This window comes from Filicampus tigris, chromosome 18 (genome assembly GCF_054856515.1).
Source record: "Filicampus tigris isolate MCC_2025a chromosome 18, RoL_Ftig_1.0, whole genome shotgun sequence".
In the NCBI taxonomy this organism is placed as follows: Eukaryota; Metazoa; Chordata; class Actinopteri; order Syngnathiformes; family Syngnathidae; genus Filicampus; species Filicampus tigris.
Genome location: NC_141234.1, coordinates 3083708 through 3095808, shown reverse-complemented (window position 1 = coordinate 3095808; position 12101 = coordinate 3083708). Strand labels below are relative to the sequence as shown.

Genomic DNA, 12101 nt, shown 5'->3' with positions numbered 1-12101 from the left:
AATTTTTGGATTCCGACTGTCAATCCATCAAAAAATTCTTTAGCTGCCCGGGGAGCTTGATTGTCCGTCTTTTGCTGGACATTCTTCCAGCTTCCGTCTCCAACCGGCGCGTTCGCGCACACGCAAACTCGCTCGTCAATGTTTGTTTGGGCATTCCGCCAAAGCTACCGAGCTCCAGAAGACGATGAAGAAGCAAACGGGAAAGCATTTGCTCGATCCTCGCGCGACGCTCGCCTCCCCGCCTCTTGCGATCAATATTCAATTTGTTCACGTAGAAGCACGTGCAATAGGCCGCTTCTCTGCAGAGGACTAATTGGAGGCGCCGTCTCGGTGTGCCTGTGTGTAGCCGCTGGTGATTGGTAATACATGAACCTTGATCTCCATGCTGGAATGCTGTAGAAGGGGGAAAAAAAAAAAAAAAGGGATTTGATACGATCAAAATGTTGCGCCTGGGCAATAAGGCCTTAAAATGGAGGTCAAAACCGATTGTGCTTTTGACAACTTTTGTTCGTCGTCATGTTGTTAGCGCACGAAAATATTGATTCAGAAAAGAATTCATCCTGACTAATGAGCTCCAATTAATTGATCAAATCAATTACCGGTAATCGGCCGGCCCGGCTCAACAGCTCGGGGAGAAAGGAAAAAAAAAAAAAAAAACATTTGATAATGAGGTGTGTAAATATTGAAACCTTTCACGCCTTCTTCATGCTGCTGTAATTGACAGTGACATTTTACCACAGCGGGAGAGATTATTGCAGGGATCAATGAGTGACACAATACTGTTTAAAATATGAAAAACAGCTCTCGATGTGGAGCCTTTTAAAGTTCAACACTGGAGCAAATGACATCCAGCAAAGTGGCCATTAAAATAACTCTATGCCTCATCACAGTCTCACCGTCAACCGCCGGCAGACCAAAAAGCTCAAAATGTCGTCTCGCGGAGAGAGGCGATAAATAATGCATTTCGTTTTCTTCAATATTGCCATCGCGATTTCATATGCGATTATTTTTTTTTTTCAAGGTCCTCTTCCCATGTATTTTTTTTTTGGGAACAAACGCAAGCAACGTGTTCCAATGTCAGATGTCTTAGTCTGCATCAATGTTTTGGTCTGATTAGTTGGGCGGACCTCACTTAACAAGTGCTCACTCTGTATTCGCTACATAAGTCCCGGGTCCCCCTTTTAACGGCGCGATTTGCGTTCAGGTCTCGTGGATCTGGGAGCCCACCGAAGGCCAGCGTGACAACATCGCAGTGTACCATCCCTTCTACGGCCAGAGTTTCCCCAACTTGTCCTTCAAGGACCGCGTGGTCTTCCTGCACAACAACCTGGAGAACCCGTCCATCCGCATCTCCGACCTGCGCATGTCCGACGCCGGCCGCTTCACCTGCGAGTACGCCACCTACCCGTCGGGCAACGAGCAGGCCACCACCACACTCGTCATGCTGGGTGAGTACGAGTGATTTTTTTTTTGTTTTTTGTTTTTTCCCCCCACCCCCCAAAAAAAAGCTGTTGCGCTCCATCAGCCTTGACGGGCGCCTCCCGAGCCGTCTGCTTATCGCGACTCGTCGGCCAAGAGCGCCCCGTCGTTTCCAGTCGCACCCGGCGAGCGAGCGACTTGAAACTCGGGAGGCTCCTGCCGGTTCGATGCCGAGTGAGGAAGGAGCAGGACTTGAAGAGATTTGATCATATTGCTGTTCGATTTCGAGCACGTAAACGATGCCCCGGTGAATCCAAACATGACCGTGTTCATTAAAGGTGGCCGTGTTGCAATTACGGCGCTGTGATTGCCGTTTAAAAGCAGTTCGGGGATGTTTAAACAGCCCTTTTTATTCATTTATTTATAAGCAGAAATTGCGGTTCCCTGGGAAATTGCACGAAAATGTTGTTTACCAAAGCTCAGTTGAGGGCAAAGAGTTTGTTCATGCAAACATGATTAATTTAATAGAAAAATTAGCGACCGCATGTGAGACGCGCAGCCAAATCATACATTTTTCAGTGTCATATTTCGCCAGTACTGTTATCTTTTATTTATTTATTTATTTATTTTTGTTAAAAATTAGAGCGTAAATTCCAATGTTCAACCTTTTGTAAAATAATGACATCATCGAGGCCTACTCGTAACTGAAAACGTTTAATTTGCAAATCATCTTCCCCCAAAGCCACGGAGAGGGTCACAACTGCTCAGTATGATGCAGTAATGTTAGTCGTTTTTGTTTTGCAGAGGATAAAGAATATATGCCTGTGAGTTGCATTACAATATGTTGCTCCTCCGTTGGATCGATTGTCCGATGTTTAAAGGGTTATAACAACGGAACACCGATTCTATTTGTTAGCTTGTCGAAGGCCCCGGGCAGATTAGATTCACACGGCAACACCTGCAGGCTGAAATCTGATTGGACGAGAGAAACACTACGAAATGAAGCCAATGTACATTAACACCATTTCATGGGAAAAAAAATCTTAGAATTTAGTTTGCAAATGTAGGCCAGCCCTTCTAATACAACTGCGAACAAGATGCTAAAGTGGCGAAGGTGTCGCATGTATTCTTCTGGGATCTCGATGCGTAACTGCAGAGAGCGCCTCATCGTCTTAAAAGCGAGAAGATGTTTGCGACGCCGCTGGCGGCGGGAGGTGGGGGACGCCCGCTGTGTGTAATCGGAGACAGCTGGTGTTTTTCATCCTCCCACATGAGCGGCCATTTGCAGAGCAGCCGAGCGCGGCGGGGTCGACGCGAGGGAGGAATCCCGTCGTGCGGCGAGCGGCGTCTGCGCTCGTACGATAAAGAGCCCGGCACATTAAGCGCTCCCGTGGTAATGGCGGGCTCGTGGGAACCTTGCGAGCAGGGCCGCACTTTGAACCCGACCGCTGCGTTTGGCCAAATTCACTTTCCCATCTTTTCACGCCCGGTCCGTTTATGACACCTCTGTGTTTGGCCGAGCGCGTCAACGAAGCCCTCCTCGGCTCGCCTTTGTTGCGCAAATTGTCACAATCGGAGCCAGGTCTGTCGCGGAAAAGCTTGGGCTGTGAAAAGAACGGAAAAGAAAAGGACGTGTGGGCTTTTCAAAGGCAATCGCCAACATAGTTTCGCTTCATTCCGCTTGTTGAATAAGCCTTTCATGTGTTGGGCCATGCTTGTGCGCCGGCTGAGAGAAAAGCAGTGGTAAGGGCTGAAAGTTGGATCGGCGCTTTTTAAAAAATTCAGCAGCAGAAGCCAGTTCAATTTGGTTGACGTGTCCATCATGAGTCGACCCACAAACAAGTTTGAAGAAGCCATGCCTGAGAAGACGCAGCAAGTCAGCCGTTTTGGTTCGTTTTGGCCATTTCCGGGGTGCTTTGAATGCTGTCATCCTCGGGATTTTGTCTGACATTTCTATCATGAGGAGACCCACAAAAAAAAAAAAAAAATCTCAATTTTGATTTGAAGTAGCAACTTCAGGGTCATATCCAGGCTTCTTCCAAGATAAACTTGTACTATAGGGATGGTTTTTTTTTTTTTTTTTTTTTTTAATCCAGCCCCCAAAATCAGTTTTCCTTCGGAACATGAAATTTAGTAGCTATATCTATCATGAGTAGACGCACAAAAAAGTCTCAAGAAGTCTGTCATTTTAGTTGAAAGCGGCTCAAGAGATTTCGACCAATTACTACCAAATTTGAACGATGCCTGCTAATCAGATTGCAAAATTATGACTGTAAAACACACATTTTTTGGGGGGTGGGGGATTCAGCCCCCTAAACCAGCCTTTCGTGAGTAGACCCACAAAAAAAGGAGAGGCCTAAAAAGACACAAGGAAGTCTGCCATTTCCGTTTTGAAGTGGCCAATTTAGGCTTGTTTTGTATATTTCTAGTGGTCCTTTGAAGGCAAACTTGAGAAAAATGCCCATCTTCCCAGCAGCCTTCAATGCAGCCTGGTTGCAACAAGACGGTTGCTCGGGTTCACGCTGCTCCGAAACAAAGCCGTTTCGTCTCTTGATGCCTCCCTCCAATAGCAGTCAACCTGCATCGCGGCACGTTTGAATGCACTTTGAGATCACAGTGCGCGTGCATGCGACCTTATTGGATGAATAATAGATATTTCATTCGACATATAAGCGCCGACTCAAGACGGTGTTTGGTCGAAGTCGAATAGAGAGGCGCCAGCAATCACATCACGTCCTATTTACAGCCAAATAGATAATCCTGGCAAACAATCCGATTAGCGTTTATTGGATGCGGCAGCACGGCCGCGCAGCGCAGTCTTATTGTCGAGTTTGGGTGCGTGCGAATGGAAAATCGGCAGGTTGCCGTTTATTGAGGTCGCCCACGACATCAGGTACACACACGAGATCCAAGACCAGAGTGAGACAGACAACAGAAAGTGATGGAAGCGGCCATTTTGGGCTGGTTTCATTACCAGGTGCCTGACAGAAACAAACCCGCCCTATTCTAGTTTTTGTTCGATTGCGACCAATTTTGAACCGCGTGGACACGACAAAAATAATCACAGCAGTCACTCGGTGTAGTATAATTTCGTTTTTGATGCAGATTTGAAAGCTTTATTCATAACACCAATACAAAATATGCATGTGGGGTGCGGGTATTATTTGAGCCAGGTTGCCACCAAATTTGAATGCTAAATACCTGATAAAAATGTTTATCTTTGTCAAGGCGACGTTTTTGCATACAGCTCTTTCCAGGAGTCCTTCAGAGACAAAATTTGTCCTCGAGATTTTTTTTTTTCTTCTGATTGCTAACCTTTTATACCCGAGGAAAATATGTAATGGTTTTTCTTTACGATGTCAGAATTTTGCATACGGCTCTTATATTTGATTTTTTTTGGGTGTATGTAGTGAAGAAAAACTAAATTGACATTTTCCTTGAGCAACAAACCTTTTTTTGGTGAAAGGGGAAGCGGCGCGCCGCACATGCCAAAATCCAAAACCGGTCTCAGTAATCCCTGAATGGTCCTACTAAGCAATATGAAATTTGGTAGGCATGTTCTATCATGAGAGGTACAACAAAAAAGAAGCCATAAAAGGCATCTGCTATTTTGGCCCTTTCCAAATAGCTTCCAGAAATGAACCTTTTTGTCCGTTTGCGACCACATATTCCAGACCTAAATATATTTTCCTTTGTCGAGGCAGAATTTTGCATACAGCACTCGTATTCCAATTTTGTACATAATGAAGCATTTCAAATAAATGACAGGTTGTGTCTGTTCATCGGAGTCTAAAACATGATTTTCCTTCCAAGAACAAAACACCGCTGCTACGCTAACGACCTTGGCAAGTCACAGTTGACGACACGCAAAAGGGGGTCAAAAGAAAGCAGCACAAAGTCGGTTGAAGGCTCCAAGCGCCTTGGCTAAGATTTCGCATTAGCGTGTGTCAATGTTAAAATAAGAATCATTTCTTTTTTTTTTTGTGTGTGTGGTTTTTTTTTTTTTTTTTTTGGCTTTTTCTTTTGATGGAGGCCGCTTCTGGTCATGTCACAGCCACTTAGCGGAGGCGCTCGTGTCTTAAATCAAACCAAAATGAGTCTCAATCAGACAAATGAATGCGTTTTGTCAACATTTCCCGCAGCCAATTACGGATTGTCACGTGGCCACAGACTGACGCCGCTTCCAACCATTCCTCCATCTCCTCCAATATTTATGCTTTATTAGCGGCCCGGGGAACAAACAGACGTTTATCTCGGCCGCGACAAGGGCAGCGCGCGACAAACAAATACCCCCGACATTTTTCACCGGCACAACAACACATGGCTTGATCGGTGAATAAATCCACACTGATGGCGTGCGCCAAAAAGACACTGCCGTTAAATTCGTATTCATGCCCGCGGACGGCCGCGCCGTGAATTAAGCCGCGACGTGGACAAATTGCAGGGGCTGTGCTTGTTTGATAAAGGTTAAATATGTCAGCGACTCTAAATGACTTGTTCGGCTGCGACCTACAAGCTGCTGTGATACAGTATGTTATGGAACTGTGTGTGTGTGTGTGTGTGACTTAAAATGTGCAAGTAAAATAATATTGTATCTGATTTTTTTTTTTTTGCCTCAATTTTGCGATGACGATTTATTCTGTGATCATTTTTCTCAAGGTTTTCTTCCCATGTATTTTTTTTATTTTTAAAAACACAAGTAATACATTAATTTGTATTTTTTATTTTATTTTATTTTTTTTATTTGTATCTTATAGCGGAAGTCAACCCAAATATATATTTTTTCAAGAATATGTTCCCAGCAGGCCCACTAGTTGAAACACGGCATTCTGATAAATATTGCGTTTGTGGAATAGGTGTTAATCCACTCGTTTTTAGCCATCTCTGGGGGCGGCCATTTTGTCTTCTGTCGACTGAAAATGACATCACAACTGCTCACAACGACCAATCACGGCTCAGATTCAGAAAACAGGTCAGCCGTGGTTGGTCGTTGTGAGCAGTTGTGATGTCATTTTCAGTCGACAGAAGACAAAATGGCCGCCCCCAAAGATGGCTAAAAACCAGTGGATTAACAATTATTCCACAAACGCAATATTTTTCAGAATGCCGTGTTTCAACTAGTGGGCTTGCTTAGAACATATTCTTGAAAAAAAAAGATTTGCCTTGACTTCCATTTAAGAGCACACAACTACAGTTTGACGGGAATAAAAGTCTTTGAAATGTAACGATTTAGAACCAAAATGGTGAAAATGAGTAGAGTAGCTAAATGTGGAAAGTTATGGAACGACCGCAACAAAGTTCAAAAGAGTCAAAGGTCAGTCAATTTATTTAAAGAGCTCATGAAATCAAGGCTATTTAACAATTACTCAGTTATGTTTATATATATATCTATATATATATAGATATATATATAGATATTTTGTGTATTTCAATAATTGTATTAGTAAATAAAATGACTATTTAATTGTCATTATGAGTGGTGAGAGGAATGGTTGCCAGTCAGTGTCAGAGAACATATAGACAGAAAGTGTCCATTTTCCCCAAACGTTTCTTAAAAAAAACCAATTAAGCTCAAGGGACTAAATCATCCCCTTGTTGATTGATTAATCAATCATTAATAAGTCAACTAACGTCTTACTCTGTGTTTGTCGTCAAGCTAAAGCATCCGTGAACAGGCCTCGTGAGTTATTAAGTGGACTTAACGCTAATAATGACATCCGCCGGCGTTGCCGCGTGCAGAATTGCGTGCATGTGGGTCAAGTGGAAGCGCCGATGCGAGTCGGTTGCTTTAATTAGAAAAAAAGTGTCAAGGCGACAGATGTCGCCCAGCAGCCGCCCGCACCCGCGCGCGCTCGCGTCTTTGCGATGCTAACTGGAGACCTGCCAAAAGCGCAAGGTATTCGGTTCAAATTTAAGAGCGCTTCTCAGTCCTTGCCAGGATTTGTCCATCGGCTGCATTGGATGAGTTTTGTCCCCAACTGCTGGAGTGTATGGTGGGGGGGGGGGGGGGTAAGGTATAAAAGCATTTTCACCGGCGAAGGCAGCACTTCCTACGCTAGACTTCATCCACGTGTCAGTTAGTATGCTGATCCGAGTGTGTGGCACCATTTGGTAGCGGGCTGCACAGGGCAAATGAACCAAAACGATGTTATCGACCATCACTCTGTCTGACAGAAGTTTATTGAAGATGAAGCGCATCCGTCTGTGCCTCTGTGCAAATGTCAAAGCGCTCATCTTGCTCACATGATTCGGTAGTAATAAAGCAAGCACACGAGCAAGCGGCAAAAAAAAACCCAAAGGTTTTTTGGAGAGCTTCTTTGGAAAGAGGGGGAAGGTCAAATTCGATAAGACGGAACAAGAAAAGCCAACAACAACTCCTGCGTTTGAAAGACAAGATCAAGAGTCCTACTTAAAATCCGTTTTTTTTTTTTTTTTTTTACGCTAACAGGTGGTTCGTATGTACCAGGTCATCTCTGCCTAATGTGTGGCGACAGGTCTGCAAATGAGGCAATGAATCTTTGTGAAGCACTATTTTCTTCAGAGATGCGACCAAAACCAAATTAGGACCTACAGTAAGTCTCCTCTTACTCCGAGAAGGGACCAGCTCGTTGAATTCACCCAGTTTATTGGTCACTCCTGTAAAATCTGTTCAGTATTTGAATGTGGGAAGAGCGAAAGCAGTTTTTGAGTGCGCCGTGGTAGATTGTAGCATACTTTCATCAGGCCTCCAGTGCCCCAGACAATAAAAAGCGCAGAAGGACCTGAAACCTGAAACCGCTATGGAAGACAAAAGGCTAATCTTCAATATGCTATAGCTAACATTGAAGATTACGAAATGAATGTCAAACCTAAAACCGAGAGCTAACATCTCAGCACCAAAGTGTTCCGCCGAACCTCCATTTCGAAAAGACGGCTAGCTTAATGCGAGCATATACTTTAATACAAAGCTCTCCGCCGTGTTATCATTTCCGTACTTGTATCGGAATACTTTATGAAGGTATAGAATTTTGGTGTTGTGACAACGCTACTGTTAGATTCCGCGTCTTTGGCGCATAAGTAGATACACGACTTGAGCTACGCCGTTGTGCCCTTCAAGTGAAACCGGTCCGTGGCGCAAAAAGAAAAGAAAAAAAAAAAACGGTTTGGGATTGCTGCTCTACTGAATGAAGTGTGAGCACATTTCATGCAAATGGCCTGTTTTAAACCCCTCCTGCGACACCTTTTCACCATCTCCGGGCCGCTCTCTGACATTTAGCCCGTTGATCCGTGCACAATGGGCGTCGGGCGGCGGGGGGAATCAGCGCCATCTAATTCCTCCGACGGATGTGAGGAGTGGAAGCTGCGCGGATAAGATGTGGCGTCACAAAGCAGGCGCTCGCCGCCGTTGGCTCCAATTGGTCGGGGGAAAGGCAAGCCGCGGTCGCGCTCTAGCTGCGCGCTTCAAAGGTTGCCTTTCAAGGCCCACGACGTCATAACGCTGCCCCAGTTCGAAGGCTCCTCCAAATGCGGATGGCTTCTTTTCTGTGTTTTTGGGAGAATACATTCTTCACATCCCCATCCCGACATAGAGTCAATAGACAAAGCACAAAGAATTTGCTTTGTTCTCATTTGAACATCTAACAGCAGGCAGCATTAGCATTTGTCTGAAGTCATTTTTTTTTTTTTTTTTTTTTTGGGGCATATTTTTCTCTCTCTTCGAAGCTACTGGTACCGCTACAGTACAGTATATTGCTTTCGAAACCAGGCTTGGAATTACTCCTGCAGCGCCTCCTCTGGGTATTTAGACCATTTAGCTCGCATCATACACATCTGTTGAAGCATCCAATTTGAGGAAACGTACAGAAAATGGCACATTGCAAACATTTGGCTTCCGTTGTGAGAAAATGTTCCAAAAGGATACCTAGCGCAAGCTATTCCGTAGCTTTCTGTAGCTAAGTTCAAATTAGCAATTCATTAGCCCACGAAACATCTGTTGAGACTTTGTACAAAAATCACAGCTAGCTACAACTGCCAGTCAACTTTCCGTAGCTAACTAGCAATCCAAAACGAACTAGCTACTGTAACTCCTGTGGCTAACCAGTGATTAGAAACTCACAAGTTAGCTTCCTGCAGCTAACTGGCAATTAGCAAGTTGCTCGTTGTCAAGGTGTCTATTTTGAGGGAAAAGGTCCCCAAATTACGTCGAATGACTACCGAACTTATTTTTGGGACAGGAAGGGTGAATAAAATAAATCTCTGAAGAGGAAACAAACCAAAAGTAAATAATTGTCATTTGTCGTTTACTTTTTGGGCGGATAAAACTCGTAAATCATTTTTGTGTATCTGGGTTATTATTTTATTTTCATATTGCCCAGCGCCGTTGGCAGCATAAATAAGGTTTGAGCGGCCCATTTAGGTTTTGACAGCGCGAGCTCCGTCGACGGTGTGGGCTGCACTGACTTGGGACGCGCTGATATTGCGGCAGCCTCAGTACGCCAGACGCTCGGGGAATCATCAGAAACCTTTCAGGCACAATCTGATGCACACAAAGAAAGGCCGGAAAGTCATTCCGGGCGAGCTGTGGATTGAATAAATGAAATGTTGCAATGCAGGGTGTGTTGGTTGCATCTTGTGGCCAAACCAAATAGTGTGACATTTGCCAGATGATTGACAGCTCTTTTGGAGGGACGCACATTGTGGTGGCATCTGCTCATCTTCAGCCTTTCCCTGATGTCTGAAGTCATTACTTGATGTCCAAAATGTCACTCAGATAAAAAAACAACTTGGACTTTTTCCCGGCGGTGAAACCCGGCCGCCGCCTCCTCGGGGCGTCATTAAGACCACGGATGGGAGGGGCGCATTCTTGACCTCCTTCCTTATTTTTGAACTAGGGCCTGGTGATTCATTAACTTTTTTTTTTTTTTCCTCTTATCCCTTTTTTTAAGCACCTTTTGTACCTGCATTGCCGTATGATGGCAACTCATCTCACTTCACCAGCAGCAGCAGCAGCAGCAGCAGCACGGCAGATAGCAAACCATTTTTCAAAAAAGTGTCTTCAAACAGTTTATTGGATTTCCCAGTTGAGGTTTGCTGGCATACCAAACATAAAGCAGAGAATAGAATTACATCTTGTGTATTTAAAACAACCACCTCCCTTTGCCTTACGACAGCCCATTCAGCTTAATGCTAACAACAATGCTAAATGTAATAGACAGGCTAGGCGCTTTAACCACAGAGATTTGAAAACAAACAGAACAATACTCATAGGCATTTATTATTTATCCTCTGTAAAGAACGACTCACATTATTGTTAAGTGAGGCTTAACCTTTGACCGTTTCCATATGCTGGATATCCGTTTGTGATGAGCAGCACAATGTCCGTTAAATGGAAGGCAAAAATGTGGTGAAAAGGGTTGAATTCCTTCCTCTCTTTACTTACGTCTCCTCTTCCTCCTCAACAGCCAAACCCAAGAACTCTGCCAACGTGGTGACGGTGCAGGCGGGCACCAAGGCGGCGGTGGTGGCGCAGTGCCAGGCGGCCGACGCCAAGCCGGCGGCGACCATCAAGTGGCTGGCGTCGGTGGGCGGCAACCACACCAGCAGCAGCACCAACGGGCCCGATGGCACGGTCACCGTGCGCAGCGAGTACCGGCTGGTGCCCACGCCCGCCGACGACGGCCGGGAGGTGACGTGCATGGTGGACCAGCGCACCCAGGACAAGACCTGGACGCAACAACTCAGGCTCTCCGTGGAGTGTGAGCAACACGCACACATATGTAAACCCAAAAGTGACAAAAAAATATATGTAAAAAAATGAAAAATAAAAAAAATGGGATAATGAATTAACTTTATTAATAACCTTATTCAACATACTGTGTACATATTCACACCTATTTATGCCCTTTTTTGGAACCGATCGGATTTGTACTCTTTTGTTCGCCGACACCCACGTCACTCACCTTTCTCGACAATAAAGATGGTGACCCAAAGTGGAGAAAAATACCTGCAACTCACATGCACATTTGGTATTGGTATTGTTGTTTTGATAATGCAAAATCCAAACGCTGTTTATCTTGAAAAAAATGTGTTTGAAATTACAATGAAGTGCTTCGGGATCACACTTTGTGCTATATTTACGTTGTGCGTTTTACTATTAAGACAAGCAGCAAACGCGATTCCGGGCGACGCGCTCACAGACACATTTTCCTGAAATTGTCACCTGAACAAACAATTTACTCGATTGTTACTTTCACACTTAATGAGAGGGCAGCCGCTCCAGACACGCAACTATTTGTGAAGAAGCCATGAAAAAGTCACTTAGTAGATAATATGTCTCCTTTAACTTTGAGGATTAGCGTAGGAGAACAAGATGGCCACACGCGTAAATGTAATCCGTTTGTTCATGTCTTTTTCATTTACAAGGGATTAAAACGGGTTCCGATTCAAGTCGCCGCTGAAAATGAAGCATATTGTCTCTGTTCAATTAACAGAAAGCAGACGCGTCTAATGCACGAGGAACCTCGAACACACCTGCAACGGTGTTTCTCAAACGCGATTGAGCCGAGGGACGTCTTTTACATTCGAGCAAATCTCTCGCCGCACCACCAAACCCCCCCCCCGAAAAATCAAGCAGTGAATTCTTCTGCCTGTCACTGTGTGTTGCTAGCTAAGATAAAGTTTGTAATAAATGCATTCTTTTGCTT

General features: G+C 44.6%; 1 protein-coding gene across 2 annotated transcripts in view; it reads left to right on the top strand.

Annotated features, from left to right (window-relative positions):
• The window catches only part of pvrl2l (PVR cell adhesion molecule related 2 like), a 107495-nt gene that overhangs the window by 48119 nt on the left and 47275 nt on the right, over positions 1–12101 (top strand). For both annotated transcript variants that reach the window (XM_086014144.1, XM_086014142.1), the window contains exons 3-4: positions 1205–1448; positions 10860–11153. In XM_086014144.1, the coding sequence (XP_085870270.1) occupies positions 1205–1448; positions 10860–11153 (538 nt within the window). The remainder of the gene's footprint in view (positions 1–1204; positions 1449–10859; positions 11154–12101) is intronic.